Consider the following 23,657-nt stretch of genomic DNA (forward strand, 5'->3'; position numbering starts at 1 on the left):
GCTGTTGGGCCCTGCTGTTCCGCCACTGTGGGGGGGCCCCAAGACGGCCAAATAGTGCTGGGGTTTGGACAGACTTGGGGGCGGGACGGCTGCGTGAGCGATGGAGGAGGTGAGGTCAGTTTGACAGCTCCAGTCACGTCACACAGAGTCTATGGGGGGTCACTGTGTCACCAGAGTCCCCCCTCCACATCATACTCTTTACATCAAAGTCTGAAGGATTCCTCCCAGTGCAAGGGAGAACTCTGCAGACCCTGATGTAAAGGGGAATGCTGCAGACCATGATGCAAAGGGGAACACTGTAGACTCTGATGTAAAGGGAGGGGCCACCTTACATCAGAGTTTCCCTTTACACTTGAGTTTGCAGCATTCCCCCTTACATCATGATCAGCAGCATTCCCCTTTACATCAGAGTTCCCCTTTACATCAGGGTCTGCAGAGTTCTACCTTACACTGTAAGGGGGAACCCTGCAGACTCTGGTGTAAAGGGGAACTCTGATGTAAAGGGGAATGCTGCGGACCATGATGTAAGGGAGACCATGGTCACCAGAGCCCTGCTTACATCAGAGTCTACAGCCTTCCCCTTTACATCATGGTCTGCCACCTTTCCCTTTACATTAGGGTTCCCCTTTACATCAGGATTCACAGAGCTCTCCACTTCATCAGGGTACACTGTAAGGGGGAACCCTGCGGACTCTCAAGGAAAGGAGAACTTTGTGGACTGTGATGTAAAGGGAAATTATGGAATCTGATGTAAAGGGGAACTCTGCAGACCCTGATCTAAAGGGGAATTCTGACGTAAAGGGGAACTCTGCAGATCCTGATGTAAAGGGGAACTTTGACGTAAAGAGGAATGCTACAGACCCTGATGTAAGGGAGAGCTCTGATGTAAAGGGGAACGCTGCAGACTGCAAAATAAAGGGTAACGCTACAGGCTGTGATGTAAGGGTGGGGGTGTCGGGGGCCCTTCATGGTTTCTTGCACCGGGGCCCTGAAAGTTCTAGTTATGCCTCTGCTGTGTTCTGAATAGGCAAGCTGTTTGCTGAGCTCTCCCTCCAGACATAAATGTATCTCTTCTCAGAAGTGACTCATGCTGATAACAGAGGAATGAAGCACCAGAGAGAAACAACACTTAGAGCTTTGGAGAGAGATAAGTAAACACTACAGATATACAGTATCTCACAAAAGTGAGTACACCCCTCACATTTTTGTAAATATTTTATTATATATTTTTTTGTGACAACACTGAAGAAATGACACTTTGCTACAGGGTAAAGTAGTAAGTGTACTGCTTGTATAACTGTAAATTTGCTATCCCCTCAAAATAACTCAACACACAGCCATTAATGTCTAAACTGCTACAAGGTGAGTACCTCCCTAAGTGAAAATGTCCAAATTGGGCCCAAAGTGTCAATATTTTTTGTCGCCACCATTATCTTCCAGCACTGCCTTAACCCTATTGGGCATGGAGTTCCCCAGAGCTTCACAGGTTGCCACTGGAGTCCTCTTCCACTCCTCCATGATGACATCACATAGCTGGTGGATGTTAGAGACCTTGCGCTCCTCCACCTTCCATTTGAGGATGCCCCACAGATGCTCAATAGGATTTAGGTCTGGAGACATGCTTGGCCAGTCCATCACCTTTACCCTCAGCTTCTTTAGCAAGGCAGTGGTCATCTTGGAGGTGTGTTTGGGGACATTATCATGTTGGAATATTGCCCTACGGCCCAGTCTTCGAAGGGAGGGGGTCATGCTCTGCTTCAGTATGTCACAGTACATGTTGGCATTCATGGTTTCCTCAATGAACTGTAGCTCCCCAGTGCTGGCAGCACTCATGCAGCCCCAGACCATGACACTCCCACCACCATGCTTGACTGTAGGCAAGACACACTTGTCTTTGTACTCCTCACCTGGTTGCCGCCACACATGCTTGACACCATCTGAACCAAGTTTATCTTGGTCTCATCAGACCACAGGACATGGTTCCAGTAATCCATGTCCTTAGTCTGCTTGTCTTCAGAGAACTGTTTGCGGGCTTTCTTGTGCATCATCTTTAGAAGAGGCGTCTTTCTTGGATGACAGCCATGCAGACCAATTTGATGCAGTGTGCAGCGTATGGTCTGAGCACTGACAGGCTGACCCCCCCACCCCTTCAACCTCTGCAGCAATGCTGGCAGCACTCATACGTCTATTTCCCAAAGATAAACTCTGGATATGACGTTGAGCATGTGCACTCAACTTCTTTGGTTGACCATGGCGAGGCCTGTTCTGAATGAAACCTGTCCTGTTAAACCGCTGTATGGTCTTGGCCACTGTGCTGCAGCTCAGTTTCAGGGTCTTGGCAATCTTCTTATAGACTAGAACATCTTTATGTAGAGCAACAGATGTGACACAGGAAGGTCACATCTGGTGTGCAGCAGGAAGGTGAGCAGGCTCCGGACCAGAGAGGAGCAACTAACAGAAGGCACACGTGGTGTGCAACGTTGGAACGATACAGCAGAAGAGAGATTCCAGGACTGCAAGAATGAAGGCCTGAATATTGTGAGGATGGTCTGCTGGAACTCCCAGGAGAACAAGATGAAGTTACTGTAATACAAGAACCCATCAAAGCAAACATTTCTCTTTCCTTTCTGAGCCTATCCCGAGTATATCTCTGTACTCCTACGGATCAAGGAGACGCTTAGGGGGTTGCGAGTACCAGGTCCATTTCCTGTGTGGGTCCAGCAGCCATCCTTGGAAGACAATGGCCGTGGCTGGGTTATAGCTAAATACATTCTTTATTGTTCTTTGTCACATTTTCATAAACAATGGAGAGTATTAATCATTACAACATACTGTATTGTTATTTTACACACTGGTTCATCAAACATTTAATCTTTCAATGCTCCTTATTTTGAATGTTGTACATATTGTTACACTCATCGCTGGGTGCTTGCTTTCAAATGATTGAGAAGATGTGCATGAATTGCAGAGGTATACTGAATGTGTTTTGTTAATGATTTTTTATTTCCCTGATATATATATATACTTTAATGTCATGATTTGCAGTAACTTTACATTTTTTACTTGTATAAATCACCGAATTAATAAATGAGTTTGGGTTCTCGCAGGTAAATATCTTGTCCTTTTTTTTAGTGTTTCTCCAGAAGAATCTCCAGAAGAATCCCAAAAGTCAAGAAAAGAAATCCAAGATGGTGAGTTTTTTTAAAAATAGTATAATTAATCAACACAGAAGTACAACATAAAGAATATATGATGAAAAGTAACATGATATTATTAATGAATCCAATTATTTTAAAAAGACACTTATTTAAGTCCAACAGAGACTATGTAAGAAACACTCCAGCATCACTGATCATAGCAGAATAAACAGTGCCCCTGCATTTATGTCATAGGGAGGAATAATGCCCCTTCATCATTGGGATGAAAAATGACCTGATGCTGGTGCCTGTGTGAGAAAGAATGCATGAATGTGTTGGTAGGAGGAAGAATGCCCTCGCATTGGTATACAGTATATGGTGGGAAGAATGTTCTGTCATCAGTGGTCAGTGTAGGAAGAATGACCCTATGATTACAGTGAATTATGCTAGAGACAAGAGCCAGAAATACTACACAGATACACTGCACGTAATGTAAGCTTTTTTAGTAGGCCACATTTGAATAGAGAGAGACAAGGCACTTATTATCCAGAAAGAAAATAGACAGTGGATTATGTCAGAAGCAAAAATATTACACAGGCATACCACACATCATTTAAGCCTTGTAAGTTGGCTGTATTTAAGGAAGGTAAGACAAGAAAGATTCTTATGTGAAATACAATTCACAGTGGATTATATCAGAGACAAGAGTCAGAATTATTGCACAGTCATTCCGCTCAACATTTAAGTTTTTTTCAGTAGCCCACATTTGATTATAGAGAGATGAGGGACTTTTTAACCTTATATAAAGATTACGGTGTTAGAGACAAATTCCACAAATCCACTGCATTAAAGCATATATATGACATAGAAAAAAGGAAGAAACCTTGTCCAATCTACATAGAAAGCATTTTGGCTTTTGGGGCAGCTACATTTTAAGCTTGCATTCAGCTGTCCAGGCTAAATATACGCAATAAGGAGTATTTTACCATTAAATAAAATAATACATTTTGTGCAAACTGCTAAGACATTACTTCTACCCCATTGGTTAAACCACATCCCTATTCATCTTTAGAGCAATTTGTATTTTCTTTAGATTCCACTAGAAAGAATATGCCGCATACAGCAAAAGGGATAATTCTACAATTTCTCTTAGATCTCTTTGGCCTAACCACATCCCCATTTAGCTTTAGAATTTATATTTTTACCATTAAAATGGAAGGAATATGGTACACACTGCATGAACATAATTTTATTACATTTCTGGAAAGCCTCAATTGATAAAACACTTATCTCATGCATCTTTTAAGTACAAAGAACATGATAAAGTGTTTATCTTTCACTGTTAAAAATAAGGAACATTTTTTATACTGAATAGACTTGCATAAATTTATTTTTGCAAATGTTTTTCAAAATTGTTTTATTTCTACTTTTATTCATTTTTTTTTATTTATTTAAATCAATATCATGATTTAAAAATATTCTTTGCGTTATGTATAAGAAAAGATTGCACTACGCTAGTGTATAAATATAAATCCCTCCACGTTGGTTAAAAATTGCTAGTTGTTGTTGTCCACAGTTTGAAGAGTAGGGAAACCAGACAGCTTGTAATCAAAACATTACCATTAGGGTGAATGATCTCACCAAAAGCAAACCATAAAATTATTTTACAGACTTACCTGGACAATGTGTAAGCCCACAGTTTATTGAGGAGAGACCAGGCAATTATTAATAAAAAAATTAGAAACATAGAAACAGTATCGACAGAAAAAAAGGCAGAGTAGTCCATCAAGTCTGCCGTTTTTTTTTTTTTAAACATGTTGTGTTCTTTTTTTGAACTTCGAACTTTTTGTCGGAGTAATCACTGTCAGATTACACTATTTCATAGAGACAATAGCCATATTCTTGATTGACAGGGCACTGGAACAGGCTGAAAAATAGAAGACAAAGAGCATTATTTAGCCTGCAGAAAACACTATAAACTTTGCAACTGAAGAACAGCCGCATAAAAATTAGGTGTGGCTAGAGATGCACACAACATACACATTTGTTTTGCTTCATTTCGGATTCATTCATTAAGTAAATATTTTCCTTTCTTCACATTCATTATATTAGAATGATTCATTTTTAGAAGTTTTGTATATTCAAATTTGTTTTCGTATTCGTATTTGTATTTGATTAGTATATTTCAGAAGATGGCTATATTCATTCATTCTACTCATCCATTCTATTCTTTTCTATTGTTTTCTGTTCTATTCTTTTATTTTATATATTCTATTTGTATTATTCCATTATAATCTTTTTTTTTTATACAGTATATTCTATTCATTTTTTTCTATTGTATCCTATTATATTCTTTTCTGTTCTATTTATTTTTTCTTTTTTTTCTTTTCTTTTCTATAAAAGCAGCAGGGTTTATTATCTTATTTCACTTTTATACCTTTACTGTATTTTTTGCAACATGCTTCCATTTCTAATTCAAATTAATTTTCAAATTCAAATTCAAAATCATTTTTGTTTATTTTGTTTCATTATAATTTATTTCGGACTGAGGATGAGGTGACACTCATGGCTTTGCAGCAAACCAGCAGCAAGAAATACTATACAAGGAGGTAACAGTACACAGTATTACCACTGTGGAATGACCCTGCAGAAAATATTTTGCAAACCTTGGTAGCCGGGGAGCAATTTCAAAATGTATTTTTGTTAAATGTGGCACCCTAATAGTGCCAAACAACTGGAGCTATAGAAGGAGAATGAAATGTAGTACTGAAAGGTTTGTAACAATTTCTGGAGATGGACAGCAAGCCAGCAGTGGTAGTATCAGATGGCAATGGTGATAAAGCTGCAGCAGGAGATGGTAACGGAGGCAGAAGAGGGTAATGGTGGCAGGCCAACAGCAGTGGTATTAGATTTTTTAGTGGTATTAGGGTTTTGGTATGCATTGTTGATAATTTTTATATAGGTGAATCTGTCAACTGTGTCTCAGAATACAGGTGGATTCTGTTTTCAGTCACAAACCACCTGTGACAGACCTAGCCGGGAGAGAGACTTTTGGAGGGGACTGAATGCTAGCCTCTTGCCGATCGATCATGGGCCCTGGCATTTGGGGGAATGGTGCTCTTTGTGAGCTGTATGCCTGGGGACCCTTGAGGTGGTATTACTGTGGATTTGGGTCCTGGTCCCCCAGGACACACAGACTCTGGGGACTAGGGATGAGCCGAACACCCCCCTGTTCGGTTCGCACCAGAACATGCGAACAGGAAAAAAGTTTGTTCGAACACGTGAACACCGTTAAAGTCTAAGGGACACGAACATGAATAATCAAAAGTGCTTATTTTAAAGGCTTATATGCAAGGTATTGTCATAAAAAATGTTTTTGGGGACCTGGGTCCTGCTCCAGGGGACATGGATCAATGCAAAAAAAAGTTTTAAAAACGGCCGTTTTTTCAGGAGCAGTGATTTTAATAATGCTTAAAGTCAAACAATAAAAGTGTAATATCCCTTTAAATTTCGTAGCTGGGGGGTGTCTATAGTATGCCTGTAAAGGGGCGCATGTTTCCTGTGTTTAGAACAGTCTGACAGCAAAATGACATTTCGAGGCAAAAAACCCATTTAAAACTACTCGCGGCTATTGCATTGCCGACAATACACATAGAAGTTCATTGATAAAAACGGCATGGGAATTCCCCAAAGGGGAACCCCGAACCAAAATTAAAAAAAAAAAAAATGACGTGGGAGTCCCCCTAAATTCCATACCAGGCCCTTCAGGTCTGGTATGGATATTAAGGGGAACCCCGGCCAAAATTTTTTAAAAAATGACGTGGGGTTCCCCCTAAATTCCATACCAGACCTGAAGGGTCTGGTATAGAATTTAGGGGGAACCCCACGTCATTTTTTAAAAAATTTTGGCCGATTTTAAGGGGAACCCCGCGCCAAAAAAAAAAAAAACGGCGTGGGGTCCCCCCAAAAATCCATACCAGACCCTTATCCGAGCATGCAACCTGGCAGGCCACAGGAAAAGAGGGGGGGACGAGAGTGCGCCCCCCTCCTGAACCATACCAGGCCACATGCCCTCAACATTGGGAGGGTGCTTTGGGGTAGCCCCCCAAAACACCTTGTCCCCATGGTTGTGGGGGTCTGCGGGTGGGGGGCTTATCGGAATCTGGAAGCCCCCTTTAACAAGGTGACCCCCAGATCCCGGCCCCCCCCTGTGTGAAATGGTAAGGGGGTACTTACCCCTACCATTTCACTAAAAAACTGTCAAAAATGTAAAAATGACAAGAGACAGTTTTTGACAATTCCTTTATTTAAATGCTTCTTCTTTCTTTTATCTTCCTTCATCTTCTTCTTCTGGTTCTTCTGGCTCTTCTGGTTCTTCCTCCGGCATTCTCTTCCAGCATCTCCTCCGCGGCGTCTCTGGTCATTTTTAACATTGTTGACAGTTTTTTACTGAAATGGTAGGGGTAATTACCCCCTTACCATTTCACACAGGGGGGGGCCGGGATCTGGGGGCCCCCTTGTTAAAGGGGGCTTCCAGATTCCGATAAGCCCCCCACCCGCAGACCCCCACAACCACCGGCCAGGGTTGTGGGGATGAGGCCCTTGTCCTCATCAACATGGGGACAAGGTGTTTTGGGGGGCTACCCCAAAGCACCCTCCCAATGTTGAGGGCATGTGGCCTGGTATGGTTCAGGAGGGGGGGGGCGCACTCTCATCCCCCCCTCTTTTCTTGCGGCCTGCCAGGTTGCGTGCTCGGATAAGGGTCTGGTATGGATTTTTTGGGGGGCCCCACGCCGTTTTTTTTTTTTTGCGCGGGGTTCCCCTTAAAATTCATACCAGACCTGTAGGGTCTGGTATGGAATTTAGGGGGAACCCCACGTCATTTTTTTTTTTAATTTTGGCCGGGGTTCCCCTTAATATCCATACCAGATATGAAGGGCCTGGTATGGAATTTAGGGGGACTCCCACGTCATTTTTTTTTTTTAAATTTTGGTTCGGGGTTTCCCTGTGGGGAATTCCCATGCCGTTTTTATCAATGAACTTCTATGTGTATTGTCGGCAATGCAATAGCCGCGGGTAGTTTTAAATGGGTTTTTTCCTTCAAAATGTCATTTTGCTGTCAGACTGTTCTAAACACGGGAAACATGCGCCCCTTTACAGGCATACTATAGACACCCCCCAGGTACGAAATTTAAAGGGATATTACACTTTTATTGTTTGACTTTAAGCATTATTAAAATCACTGCTCCTGAAAAAACGGCCGTTTTTAAAACTTTTTTTTGCATTGATCCATGTCCCCTTGGGCAGGACCCAGGTCCCCAAACACTTTTTATGACAATAACTTGCATATAAGCCTTTAAAATTAGCACTTTTGATTTCTCTCATAGACTTTTAAAGGGTGTTCCGCGGCATTCGAATTTGCCGCGAACACCCCAAATTGTTCGCTGTTCGGCGAACTTGCGAACAGCCAATGTTCGAGTCGAACATGAGTTTGACTCGAACTCGAAGCTCATCCCTACTGGGGACCCTGGATTTGCCATATTAGAAATAGTGGCTGATTCATAATGCAGGGACAAATACTGTTAGGAGATGCTGATGTCAATTCCAGCCACCTGTCTGTCTGTTGCCTGCTAGAATGTGTATTGTAAGTCTAGTATGGGATCTAAGAGTCATTAGATCCCCATTGTTGTTTGTGTTAATTACCTCCGCTATTGTGATAATGTTGATTGGGTTTTCTGAGCTACAAGACGGCCAGTCTGGCCTAAAGGTCATGTCTGAGTCATCTAGGCTGTCTAAAGGGATTAGTTAATTAGCCCATGTTAATTAGGTCTCTTGTCTCAGGTGTACGTTCAGAGTAATATGAGCAGGAGGTATACACCTCCTCTTTTACTGTATAAAAGAGCCTGTATTTTTCAATAAAAGAGATTCCTGGTTGAACTTACATACAGCCTGCCTGGTGTTTGTTCTGAGCTACACAACTGGATTAGAACGGCACAAAGCTGTAGTTCTAGTCCCAGGGCATCGGATGACCGAACCATCAGTAGTTGCGATCTGCAGTCTGATTCTATAGCAGTAGAGGAGTGTCGGGAGAGTGGAACCGAGCGAACAGGGGCTCGTTACACCAGCCATTGCACTAAAAGCACAAACTAAAAGAACACTGGTGGCAGGACAACCCAGCAGCTCAATTGCATACTGGGCAAGCTTGGGACACTGGCCCATCCTCAATACCCAGTATTGAAGAAGGGTGGCCATTTTAAGGGTGTCCAGATCCACCCTTAACCCTGGATAAACATTGATCATATGAGTTAGGTGCTGCCCCTGACTACTGCCAGTAACCAGCCCTAAAATGCATTGTGAAGGATTTAAACACCTTGCATAGGCAGCACCCAACACAGCTGCTCCTCATTTCACCAACCCAAGTATCCAAGGCAGGTTCAGCCACTCTCTAAGAAAGCTGTTAAAGCAGAGTTCCACCCAAAAATGGAACTTCTGCTTTAAGTACTCCTCATCCTGATATGCCACAATTGGCATGTAATTTTTTTGGGGGCAGGGCTGCGTACCTGGTTTGGAGTGAGACTTCCTGTCCCACTTCTGACTTCTGGCCACCTAGGCGACTCCTAGGTGGCCCCTCCCTCTCGGCAATGTTCTGGGACACATCACAGGTTCCAGAACATTGCCTGGCCATTGGCGGAGTGCACCGCGGCTCGCGGATGCTCAGTGCGCGCCCGGCTGTGAAGCCGCAAATTGTCACAGCCGGGTGCCCACACTCACAATATCGGCACCGCGAAGAGGAGGGGGAGAGAACGGAGACTTCAGGTGGCCACATCGCTGGATCGTGGGACAGGTGAGTGTCTGTTTATTAAAAGTCAGCAGCTATACTTTTTGTAGCTGCTGACTTTTAATAAACTCAAAAACCAGTGGAACTCCGCTTTAAGAAGTTACTCTTGCAGATGGTGAAATTTTGCTCTGTGATGGCAGGATGACTGCAGGAATTTTCCCCCTTTAACATTGATTCAAAAGGGTGTCAAACTAGCGATGGTCCCTGTTCTTGATGGCCTGAATCCCAGGGTAAAAGCACTACAATATGAATGAGCCCAACTGAAGGCAATGGAATTCTCAACCGCCTCACCCCAACCAAGTACAGCTCCCAATGTTTTGGAGGGGTGAAACATACCCCTGGGGGCCTGCCTAATATCTTCCTCCTCCTCACCACTGGATCCCAAACCTTCCTCCCCCTAATGCTTCTCTGGTGACTGGCGGTGCCTTACAGGCAGAGAGCCAGGATAAAGCAGGCCCGAAGAGAGCAGGAAGCCCTTCTCTTCCCCCTGCTGCCAGTTTAGTACACCATGTAGTGTATAATCCAGTGGAAACATGAAAAGAATCATGTCACTAATCCTGCCTTGTCACAGTTCACCATTCTGGTCATCTCTTTGAACAGTGGCAACACCATACATGTAACCTGAATGAGGAGTAATGATGAGCTGGATGTCCCTGGGTTTGGCTTGTTCTTTAAACTTGACTTAAGTTTGGATGCCAAATACAAAGTCAAATCAATGGTAGACTAATCTAAGAAATCATCAATGGACATTTTCTAGGCTGATGGGAAATAAAATCTCCACTAAAGGGCATGGGGAGCTGGGCAGTGTCCTGAAAGACATCAAATCAAAAAAGAAGTTTAAAAAAATTCCTTGTCAGAGAGCAGCAATTTTAAACACTTGTCATCCATAAAATGTATAGAAATGTAATTGGACTGCAAGTGACTGGCTGCAGTTGTGCTGTGGTTCTCGGCCAACTCTTTTCAGTAAAAATGATCTGGGTGGATTTAGAGCAAACCAATCATGTTTACTGCAGTGTAAACGTGCCATCCCCTCTCTTCATCTTGCTGCCACCCACCCACCATGGTTCTCATTCCTCCAGGGAGCCTGGGACAGCAGTAAACTGCTTCAGGATAGAGAACAGGAGTAACTCTGGGAACATCCAGAAGGTACAAGCATTTATTTACCTCTTTGGTTCAAAGTTGTCATCATCTTGCTACTGTGGCAGGAGAAGCAACAGATCATAAACAATCTGTACGTGATCAGCTGCAGTGGAGGACAGAGGTGAAACTAGGGGTCTGATAAACCACCAATTTATCCTCAAAGAGAACCTGTTCAATGTACATTCTATCATACAGCAGTTTGTTTCCGACCTTGTGATAGCAATGAAGTAAAAAAAATATGGTTCAAAAATAAATTACAAGAAAATAAAAAAATGTAAACGCAACCCCATCACCTTGTTCACACACATAAATGCAAATGTGATCATAGACCGTGCATGTGCATGTAAACAGTGATTATGTGAGGCATCATTGTGAACATTGTAGGGAGAGCAATATTTCTAGGGCCATAATTCACAATTAACTCTAAACTGATGACCTAAATGATTTCACAGGCATGCAGATTTAAGGCTTGACTCATTTGGTACCTATTTACTGAGCCCAACCTCATCTTCTATATATATATAAAAAAGTGGGAATTTTATTGTGTTTGTGTGCGCTAAACTATATTTTAAAGTATTGTTTACTGAAAATAGGCATTTGCACTGATATCATGCAACATAAAAAAATTGAAACTACCACCATTTATTCTCCACTTTAAAAAAATACATAATTATTTAGGGGGTTTAAGTAATTTTCTAACAAACAATGCCAGTTTTAACATGGAGTGTGTGTGTGTGTGTGTGTGTGTGTGTGTGTGTAAAGCTAACAAATTGCCCCAAATGCGTAGTAATTAATAATGCTCAGAGCAGTCTTCTGATCTTGACAAAGTATATCCCGATCTTCCCGATCTTTGGTATGCAGAGAATTTTCTCTCTGCTCTCAGCCATCAAAAGTCAAAGTCTGAGCAGTTTGCCAAGATTTAAAACGTTCTATCAGTGGAATGTTAAGTCTAAACATTGTATCAATTTGTCTTTTACATCAAAGGAATAGACTTCTGTATGTAAATTAGGAACGTTTAACCACTTAAACACTAAACCTTTTTCTGACAGTTGTTGTTTTCAAGTTAAAATCATTTTTTTTTCCTAGAAATTTCTAGACATTACTTAGAACCCCCAAACATTATATATACATACATATATATATATATATATATACATATATATATATATATATATATATATATATATATATATATATATATACTTTATTTAGTAGACCTTAGAGAATAAAATTGTGGTTGTTGCAATATTTTATGTCACACTGTATTTGTGCAGCGGTCTTTCAAATGCAATTTTTTTGAAAAAAAAAAAATACTTTAATGAATTAAAAAAAAAACAAAAAAAAAAAAACAGTAAAGTTAGCCCAAATTTTTTTGTATAATGTGAAAGATTTGAAAGATTTTACGCCGCAAGAATCGTGATCTTTATTCTAAGCAAAAAAATTGTGATTCTCATTTTGGCCAGAATCGTGCAGCAGATAATCACATGATCCAGTAATGTAGAATCAATTATAATGAATGGTGTCCACTGACATGATTCACATTTGATGACTACTTGCCATGAATGGCAGCTCCCTAGCTGACGGCTGAATGTAAACAAAGGGTCAGGTAGGTATACCCAGTGACGCCATTGACTAAATGTAGACATGACTGTATTTGGTTGATGAGAGCACCTGGGGTCCTCAGTGTCATCACTGACCAGGTAAAGCCAGTGGCGTCTCCAGCTTTCAAATTTAGGGGGGGCACATGGGGGGCAGGGACAAAAGTAGGGGTGCAACTATAGAATACATATATATATATATATATATATATATATATATATATATATATATATATATATATATATATCCTGGAGCCCTTTACTACGACCCCACAACGGGCCCTTTTACATGTTCTGCAGTGAGCTCCCTTCCTACTGTATTGGGCCCCCCCCCAGGGTGGCAGAAAACAAGAGATATATGTCAGCAGCATACCAAGAAAATATAAGGGTCCAAAGCAGTGGGAGAACTATCAGGGTTGCAAAGGTTGTCTTGCCACCGGGGCCCTGGTGTTCTGCCACTGTGGGGTTCCCCAGCCTCCTCTTGCTGTCCTGCCCCTGCTATTGACAGCGCTGGTCTGGCATCTCTTGGAATTTACAGGCTGGTTCTCCTGTCCTAAGGATGGGAGAAATTCAGTCTGTTTTTTCAGTAACTGAGAGTCCTGCCAATGAGGATGCAGGTGAAGGAGCAGATCGGGCGGCCGTGGTTGTGTGAGCGTTCGCATTATGCAGTGTCAGCGAGCAGAGGAGGGGGGAGGAATCACCCGCAGGAGCTGACTGGGGACTCTCTCCCTCTTAGACATTGATTATTTGTAAAAAAAATAATAATTTTTTTTTGGGGGGGCACATGGTGGGGCACAGCATAATGTTGGGGGGTCAGGGCCCCCTCTGCCCCCCCCCAGGGACGCCATTGGGTAAAGCGTAAATCTAACCTATGGCTTGTCCCAAAAATGGCACTTGGTTCACAGCACTACACTCCCCCTAGGATGAGCCATAGTGCCCATGAAACACTATTTAAATCATGTAAATAGGTAAAATGTATAAAACAAGACACGGTATAAATCAATATAAAATGGAATAAAACAGCATGAGTGGGTAGCCTAATACAATAGACAAAGAGCAACTAGACACTAAGAGGAATGCCGCTGACCTCAGGAACAGGGAAATCCACCTGTAAAACACAAACCAGGGAAGACAGTGCAGGCCTCTAGTGTAGTATTTATTGAAACAATGAAATAGTATATATTTACAAAGGTGATATAAAAAGCATATATAGTCCAAAGCAAGCAAGCCCACTTCATCACACAACAATCCCAGGAAGGGAGAGTGGATGAGCAGCCACAGAGATCCAGACCGCTGTGGAGCCAACTAACAGGTGAACAGCTACACAGGATGACTGTTCATTGTGATTGATGGGGGTCTGCATTTCTGGATGACATAATTGACTATGGACTTTTTTGTATAAAGGACTTGTCAAAGTGTGCCTGTGTGTCCATTTACTTTTCTTTTCTTTTTTTTTCCGAATATGTGGAGGTACCCTTTACCTTTTCCTGTGGAGGGGGGGAGTGGTATCTGGGAGCTCCCCTGTTTTTTTAGGGAGGCTTCCAAATTTCGATAAACCCCCTACAAGCAGACTTTCACAACAGCTGGGCAAGGGTTGCAGGGCAAGAGGCTCTTTTCCTCATCAACATCGGGGGGTCCCCCCCAGGCAGACCATCCCCATGTCGAGTGCATGTGGCCTTATATATTTGCCTGAGTGTTGTTGGTTGGTGTGATGAAGAATGGCCTAGCAATTATTGTGTCTGATGAAGAAAAAAATCCCTGTTGTGGTGGGGGAAGGAATCTGTGGAGGGAAGAATGCCCATGGGAGAAATAATGCTCTGAGGTCTGAGTCTGTGGAAGTAGGTATTCTCTTTTGTCAGTGGTCAGTGTATCAAGAAGGCCCTACCATCAGTATTAGTGTGAGGAAAATTGTCCCATTATTGCTGCTTTTGGGAGATGGTCAGTGGGATGATAAATGCCGCTGAATTTATGTTCGAGAATGGAAGAAAGTCCTATCATTTGTGATCAGTAGGCTGCAGAATGCCCTGGCATAGGTGTGTGGGGAAGTAAAAATGCAATGGTGATTGTGTTCAAGTGAAAAAGACCTCTCCCGTGTCCATGGAAGGAGTCTTCATCGGATGAAAAAAGCCCAGAGTCAGTGTCTGTGGGAGAAAGAATGCTCTGGTGTTGGTATCCATGAGAGAAAGATTGCCATGACATTGGTGTCACTATGAGGAAGAATGGCCCATCATCTTCAGTCTGCTCCAATGTTAGTTTAAATAAAAGTAAATATGACCATGCATTGGCATTTTTATGGGAGGGGGTAAAATGATCCATGGTTGATGGTCAATGAGTTGAAGAATAGCCCTGCATTTGTATCTGAGGAACGGTAATGCCCCATCATTTGTAATCAGTGGGATGAAGAATTCCTTGCTGTTTCTTTCCATGGTAGGAAGACCTCGCTAGTGACCTCACTAGGAAATGGGGTTTTGGGGATCTCTATAATACTATATGGAACACACAGTTTAAGATTTAGTGTTTCTATTAGCAAATGGTTCAATCTGCAACTCATAATATCGTGTGTAAATGTTCTTGTAATTTTATTATTGAGGATAATCACATCTGTTTATAATTATTTCTAGAGAAAGAAATTATCTTCAAGGAGCTGCTGGAAATGATGAAGATTGACACTAAGCAAACCTTAAAACTGACCCTACAGAAAGTTCTTGAAATTAGTCCAGAAAGTTTGATGACAGATGAGCCTTGTGATGAAAACGCATTATGGTATTTTGTAAGAAGGTTGATGTCACTTAATGGGGAAGCCAGAAACATAAACAGTCTTTTTATGAAACCAGCGGAGAGTGAGAATAATCGGGATGGCAGTTTAATGTGTCTTATTCAAAGTGACTTATTCAGTTACATCCACCCTCTTGATGTGGTTTCTGCTGCCTTTCATTGCTCAGACCATTTCCTGCAACAAGAAATGATGTCTAAAATGTCAATGTGTCAGTTTGCTGTCCCTCTGCTGCTGCCTGATGTTGATGGCCCAGAATGCACTTTCATGCTGTGGGCGATGAGGGGCATAGTAAAGAAATGGAGACCTCAGTCATTAAAAGATAACAAGGGAGTTATAGAGAACAGCTTGGTTAATGTTCCAACGCCAACTATCTCACTTGTAAGACTGGGGAATTGTAGGCTATCCAAGTCAAAAGTTTTAAATCAGCTTCTGGGCACATCACAACACCAACATGAACATTTTATCCACAGGGATATGGAAGGTGGAAATGCTGCAAGGAAAATATCAGATGGGTTGGTGGAAATTTCCTGGTATTTTCCTGGTGGTAAAGGTAAATTTCCAGAGCCTGTGGCTTTTACAAATCTTCGAGGAAATCTTGAGTCTAATGTGAAGCAGTTCAACTTTCTGACAGAAATCTCATCAGTCGTTGTGATTCTTACAGAAGGTATCAGTAAGGACCAGTGTGAGCTGTTAACGAAGTATAACAGCCATGATACAAAATATCTCTTGATTATTATCCCAGAGGACAACAGAATGATGGAGGACACAGAAGAAAGACTAAAGCTCTTGGCACCTGTGCTAAGTTTAACCCAAGACAATATTTTATTGATTCCAAGAAGTACAAATGAGACAACAGCTGGTTTGAAGCTTTATTCATCACTTCTGTCAATAGTTCAAAATAACATCAAAACTCTCAGTCTAGAAAATATGGCCAATCAAGCCTCCAGACATGGGATCCGGATAGATGAGGACTTTGAAGAATGTCAGAAAGCAAAACTGAAAGCAACAGAGATAACAGATGAGATAAAAGATGTTGTGCAATATAAAAAATATACAATGAAACTACAAGCAAAGCCACTGAAAGAAATGGCCAAATTAGAAAAGGAGATGTGCCAAATGAAGGGACAAGGGAATTGTAATGGGGAGAAATACAAATCTAATCTCAGAAAACAGTGTAACTTAATAAGACAAGAACAATGGAATTGTGACATTCCAAGTGGAATATCCAAATTTGTAAATGCAATTACATCAACAAATAGATCGGAAAAGTTCTATTTTTTACAGTGGTTAAAATTTCATCTTGATGTTGAGGCACGAGAATGCCTTTACCCTTTACAAGCTCGGTATAAAGAAATATGTAATTTAGCTGGCAAGCAGAAAGAGCTGACCGAGTTAGATCAGAGGATATCTGACAGTTCTCTGGGTATTGAGCACTTTCTGAGAGAAGTGGGTCAGTTCTATGAAGCCTGGCATTCCATGGGAAAAAAGGGCAAATCAACAGACATAAACTTTGAATATCTTCCTGAAATAGCTGCAGATCTTCTGTTGGATGGATTTCCTCTGGAGCTTATAGATGGAGAAGCCTCTAGAATTCCCTTACAATGGATAAAAGATGTACTGAGAGAATTAGACAGGAAAGTCAAAGGAAAAAGCAGACTGAGAGTAATAACAGTTCTTGGGGTGCAGAGTACAGGGAAATCCACCCTTCTGAACACCATGTTTGGATTGCAGTTCCCGGTGGCCAGCGGACGATGTACACGAGGAGCCTTCATGACTCTTCTGAGAGTGAAGGAAAATTTCCAGGACTATTTAAGCTGTGAGTTCATTTTGGTGATTGACACTGAAGGACTGAAAGCTCCAGAGTTGGATTCCCTTGATGGCAGCTATGAACATGATAATGAATTGGCGACACTAGTGATTGGATTGAGTGACATCACCTTAATTAACATGTCCATGGAAAATACAACAGAAATGAAAGATATTTTACAAATTGTCATCCATGCTTTTCTTAGGATGAAAGAAATTGGCAAAAAACCCAACTGCCAATTTGTACATCAGAATGTGAGTGACGTATCAGCTCCACTAATGAACATGAGGGGTAGGAAGAAGCTGATGGACCAGTTAGATGAAATGACCAGAACTGTGGCAGCTATGGAGAACAAGACTCAGTTTAACTATTTTTCTGATATCATGCAGTATGACCTAGATCATGACAACTGTTACATTGCTGGTCTGTGGCATGGAGTCCCACCAATGGCTTCAGTCAACAGTGCATACAGTGAAAATGTCAATGAACTCAAACAAAAACTACTAAAGTTCATGAAAGACAGACATAATAAAACACAACACATTAATGAATTCATTTCATGGGTATCTGACTTGTGGAGTGCAGTAAAACATGAAAACTTCATATTTAGTTTCAGAAACAGCGTGATAGCAAAAGCCTACAACCAGTTATCTAAAAGATATTCTGAACGTGAGTGGAAATTCAATAAAGTGATGCATGAATGGTTCACTAAATCTGAGACACTGCTCAAGAATCAGTCTGATGAAACACTGGAAGCTAAAGCCAATGAATGTAATAAAGAAGCAGAAATTCTTCTCACAAGAGAGGAGAAAAAGATTTTAGCTTGGTTGGAAGAGTATTTTAGTAAAGAAACAGATGGTGCCCAATTAATAAAATACAAAACAGACTTCGAGATCAGTGCTCAGAACCTGAGAAAAAGTCTTGAAAACTCTTCAATCAACAAACTTAACAAAACTATTCAGATCCAAAAAGAACAAATCAGGATAGACCTTCTATATAGTCAGCACATCGAAAGAATTGAACAGAAGGTCTACAACCTTATAGAAGATTGTAGAAAGAAAAAACATGAGCCAAACGATGCTGAATTGGAAGAGGAACTTGAAACAATCTGGAAAAATGCAGCCAAAGATCTAGAGGTAAATCATCGACCAGAGCGTGACATTGAGGGAGAGATGTTACTAGTGCTCACCAAGGACATGAAAGAAAGAGGTTCTGGTGCTAATGAAAAATTACAGAACATAAAACATTTTCCCAAACCCAAGGAGCGGCAGAATCCATCATTATATCATCATGCATACTCAATTTTTAATCAATTTAACCAAGCATATAGGAGATGGAAAGGGAAATTTCGATATGAAGATTTTTTCCAGAGTGTGTTGCGTAAATGTATTAAGTATTCAAAAAAACAAACACAAAAAGATGCAGACTATGATGACACATACTGTAGAGAAATATTGAAGATCATTGATGAAAATTGTAAAAATGATGATGCAAAGAATTATTTTTCAGCTGTTGATGAATTAGACTTGAAGTTGAACGTTTTGGGACACGTTCTTGCTGATTTTCAGACGATGCATTTGAATTTTTTACAAAAGAATGACCCCCATGCTAGGCTCAATTCACTGAAGCCACTATACTTTGATACATTCAAAAATGTTTTTCAGAAGAAAAATGAAAGCAAGAGCCTCGCTGATCGGATCTGCAAGAATTGTTTTAAACCATCGCTAACTGATCATATTTACAGAAAACTGGGAATAGAAGTGGTAGATGACATCACAAATAGCAAAGGTTCTGAAAAATATACCTCTAGAATGTTTTTCCAGTTCACAGTTCTAGAGAGTCTCCTGGAGGAAAACAATTTCAAAAATTATGTGGAATACTCAAGTGACTATAAAAACTTTGTAAAATCCTGGATAACTAACTATATTGTACAGGAATATAAAAATATCAGTACTTTACAAGACAGAATTCTGTCTGATATCATGGAACGAGTCAGATCCAGTCTCAAAAATCCCCCAACTTTAAACCTTCGAGATGTTTCAGATTTTTTGTCCCATCTGTGTGAGAAATTGAACAGTGATCTGGTATTGTCACACCAGACAATGAAGGCAATCATTTTTGAAAATTCAGCAACTATTGAAGACTTTATTGAATACATGAGGATCAGTCTAAATGATACAGAAGACGAGATCCGAGCAGAACTGAAATCTCTGAGTACAGAAAATGTTCTTTCCAAACTTAAAGTGAAGCCTCAGGATGAACTGTTCAAGAAGGTGTTTGGGTGCGGGAAGCAATGTCCTTTCTGCAAAGTCCCCTGTGAGGCTGGAGGGACGGACCATAAGGAGCACGTTGCATCCGTACATCGCCCACAAGGACTAGGACGTTACAGATGGAGCGCAACAGAAGTTCTCTGTCATGATATTTGTTCTACCCTAGTGGTTGGCAATGCAGCATTTAAGAATGAGCTTACAGGTGAGAAATATCATCCCTACAAGGATTATAGAGATTTCTACCCAGACTGGAAAATTCAACCTGATGAGAGTATAGAAGCTTCTGACTACTGGAAGTTCATTCTCAAAGAGTACAATAGGCAGTTTGCAGCAGAGTATAATGCTAAACCAGCTGACTATCCTGAAGAATGGAACAGTCTGACCAGGGAGATTGCAAAGAAAAGTCTCCAGAAAACCTTCAATATGTGACAAGACACAATTAAAATGTATATCAATCATCTAATGGTTATACCAGTGTTTCTCAACTCCAGTCCTCAAGGCGCCCCTACAAAAATAAAAACTGCAGAGGTGATCGAATAATACCAAAAGTAAGCTCTATTTGTGGGAAAAAAAAGGACGTCAATTTTGTTTTGGTGCAACGTCACACGACCGCTCAATTGTCAGTTAAAGCGACGCAATGCCATATCGTAAAAAATTCTCTGGCCATTAAGGGGGTAAATTCTTCCAGGGCTGAAGTGGTTGAGAATGTGAAATTCATTATACATTATATGGACAAAAAGTTTGTGGAATACTGATAACAACACCTATATCAGTTTGTTGGATATTCTAGTACAACACCATGAGAAGAAGTTTTCCCCTTTCCCCTCTTCTGGGAAAACTTTCCACAAGATTTTAGAGGGTATCGGTGGGAATTTGTGCCCTTTTGTAAGGTCCTGATGTTGGATGAGAAGACTTGGCTCACCATCGTTGTTCCAATTCATCCCAAAGGTGTTCAGTAGGGTTGAGGTCAGGGCTCTCTGCAGGACATTCATGTTTCTTCACACCAAACTGGTCAAAATATGTCTTTTTGTTGCTGGAATTGTGCAGTCATTCTGGAACTTAAAAGGACATTTACAAGGCTGTTGCCACAAGTTTGGAAGTACGGGGGAAGGCTAGAACCCCCGTCATCAAAAAGAACATCTGTGAGGTCAGGTACTGATGTTGTATGAAAAGACCTGTCTCACCACCAGCGTTCCAATTTATCCCAAAAGTGTTCAGTAGGGTTGAGGTCAGGGCTCTGTGAAGGACACTCGAGTTCCTCCACACCAAACTGGTCACACCATGTCTTTATGGATCTGGCTTTGTACACAGGGGCACAGTCATGCTGGAATAGAAAAAAGTCTTCTCCAAACTGTTACCACAAGGGTTGGAAGAGCACGATTGTCTACAATGTCTTTGTATGATTTATTATTAATAACAGATACCTTCATTGGAAAAACCTGAACCATTTTGTTATTTTTTTGGGGAGGAGGCACATACCTTTGGCTGTATAATGTGGCTTCTAACAGAAGACTTCCTTTCATGATTTTGCAATAGTTCAATTGAAAAATCGAATGAAAAGTTGAATTTCCTAGAATATATTTTATGATTTGTATGATATTCTTTAAAGTACTGTACTATGTTGCTCAGCTTATGTGGCACTACCAAAAAACCTAAAGCAGCTTTTACATGACTACTATATATGAAGACTTTGATCCTGATTTTAACATGAAATGTCTATGTATTTGCTAATATTACAAATCAAATGATCACACCTATGCAAATGCTGACAATTATTTTTGTGCATGTCTTAATAATTAAATCAACACATAATATGAGATTACAATTGGATATGTGTGTATTAGCAGATCATTAACGCACATGGCTGTTCTTGTTTATATGCTTAGAGTTTATATAGTATGTTTTATATAAGCATTTTCCTATTACAATACATTTTAACTGAATAATTACAGTGCGTTAGAATAAACTGATCTAATCATACCAATGTATCTATCCACTGTGAAATATGAGATATGAAAAATAAAACGCTTGCCAATACATGTGTGTATGCCTTTTTTTTTTCTCAACACCTTCATAACCTGGTAAAGTGAACCTTCACTCACCTTTTAGTGGTTGTATAATCTTGGCCCTCCTTTTTACACATTTGAAAACTTTTTTTTGGGGGGTAGCATGTACTTATTTTTCCAGCAGGTACTTGTTCCCACTTCCTCACCTAGGCTAGGATGGTAATCTGTAGGGTACACCCCCCCTTCCCACCAGCAGCCTCTGGAATCACATCACACTTCCAAGGAGGCTTCGGGAGAGTCTTATCCAGTTGGTGCATCCCATGCATAACCAGTTGGAGGTTGGCAGAGATTGATCATGGCACTACAGCCAGCTCCTGAACCCAGAATGGTGGCTTTAAAAATAATGACAACGGGGAAGACTTTGAAGGGACACTAAAGGTTCATGTTTTTTTCACCTTAATGTATCCTATGCATTAAGGTGAAAAAACACTTGTCCATTTCCCCTGTCTTACTTACCTGAACACTCTAACTTGTCCCACAGGGACGCACTCTCTCTCTGCAGGGGGTTCTCGGCTCTTGATTGGATAGATTGATAGTAGCGCAGCCATTGGATCCTGCTGCTGTCAATAAAATCCAATGATGCGTCCACCGGGGGGTGGGGCCGAGTCCTGCATTTGGCGTCTATGGAGAGCGCTTCTCCCAGGGGGTTATCTGATGCGGGGAGGAGCCGAGAGAGCCGCCGAGGGACCCCAGAAGAGGAGGTTCGGGGCCACTCTGTGCAAAACGAGCTGCACAGTGGAGGTAAGTATGACATGTTTGTTATTTAAAAACCCGAACCTTTAGTGTTCCTTTGATTTGAAAGAAAACAATCCTTGACTTATTGGTAGATACCGTATTTATCGGCGTATAACACGCACCGGCGTATAACACGCACCCCAAGTTTAGGAGGGAATTTTAAGGAAAAAAACTTTTAGGAGGGAAGTTTAAGGAAAAAACTTACATTTAAATGCCCATCAATGCAGCCTCATCAGTGTCCATCTGCTGCCTTGTCAGTGTCCATCTGTAGCCTTGTCCCTTATTGCAGCCTTGTCCCCCATTGCAGCATTGTCCCCCATTGCAGCCTTGTCTCCCATTACAGCCTTGTCTCCCATTGCAGCCTTGTCAGTGTCCATCTGTAATCTTGTCCCCCATTGCAGCCTTGTCAGTGTCCATCTGTAGCCTTGCCCTTCGTTTGCAGAAATTCATTTGAAAATGGCGCCGGCGTTCTCGGTGGCTCTCGGGCCATTCTCAGCAGCTCTCGGCCACTCTCGGTGGCTTTCGGCCGTTCTCGGTGGCTTTCGGATGCACTTAGCTTTCGGCGGCTCACACGGGACTGTGAGAGCCGCCGAGAATGGCCGAAAGCCGCCGAGAATGGCTGAAAGCAGCCGAGAGTGGCCGAGAGCCTCCGAGAATGGCCGAAAGCCGCTGAGAGCAGCCGAAAGCCGTCGAGAATGGCCAAAAGCCGGCGAGAGTGGCCGAGAGCTGCCGAGAATGGGCAAAAGCCGGCGAGAGCGGCCGAAAGCCAGCGAGAATGGCCGAAAGCCGCCGAGAGTGGCCGAGAGCCGCCGAGAGCCACCAAGAATGGGCAAAAGCCGACGAGAGCGGCCGAAAGCTGCCGAGAATGGGCGATAGCTGCTGAGAGAAGCCGAAAGCCAGCGAGAGCCTCCAAAAGGCTCACAATCGGCGGGGGATCGGCATATAACACGCACACACGATTTTTCCCTGTTTTTAAGGGGAAAAAAGTGCGTGTTATACGTCAATAAATGCGGTATATGTTTTTTTTATTACTATTTATTTACATTTTTATTACAGTCGTACACAAAATCTGACACGTATGTATGTAAATAAGAAATTATAAACATCAAGACAATAAAAAAACGGTCTCAGTGTCGAGGCATGACCATATCATAGATGAAGCAACAGTAGGACCTAAACTAGCTATTCTCGCAGAGTGATGTACCACAAAATATATTGATTTTTATTCAGCAGTGAAGCTCATCGTTAAAGTGGACCTAGCATTAGAATAATATTCACGCTCATTGTAGC

General features: G+C 41.6%; 1 protein-coding gene across 2 annotated transcripts in view; it reads left to right on the forward strand.

Moving 5' to 3' along the window:
* LOC141148164 (interferon-induced very large GTPase 1-like) overlaps positions 1–21,603 on the forward strand; it is a 33,397-nt gene extending 11,794 nt beyond the window's left edge. For both annotated transcript variants that reach the window (XM_073635349.1, XM_073635350.1), the window contains exons 3-4: positions 3,133–3,191; positions 15,335–21,603. In XM_073635349.1, coding sequence (XP_073491450.1) covers positions 3,133–3,191; positions 15,335–19,995 — 4,720 coding nt within the window. In that variant the 3' untranslated portion in view covers positions 19,996–21,603. The remainder of the gene's footprint in view (positions 1–3,132; positions 3,192–15,334) is intronic.
* Positions 21,604–23,657: the final 2,054 nt, after the last annotated feature.

This window comes from Aquarana catesbeiana, linkage group LG06 (genome assembly GCF_042186555.1).
Source record: "Aquarana catesbeiana isolate 2022-GZ linkage group LG06, ASM4218655v1, whole genome shotgun sequence".
Taxonomy (NCBI): domain Eukaryota; kingdom Metazoa; phylum Chordata; class Amphibia; order Anura; family Ranidae; genus Aquarana; species Aquarana catesbeiana.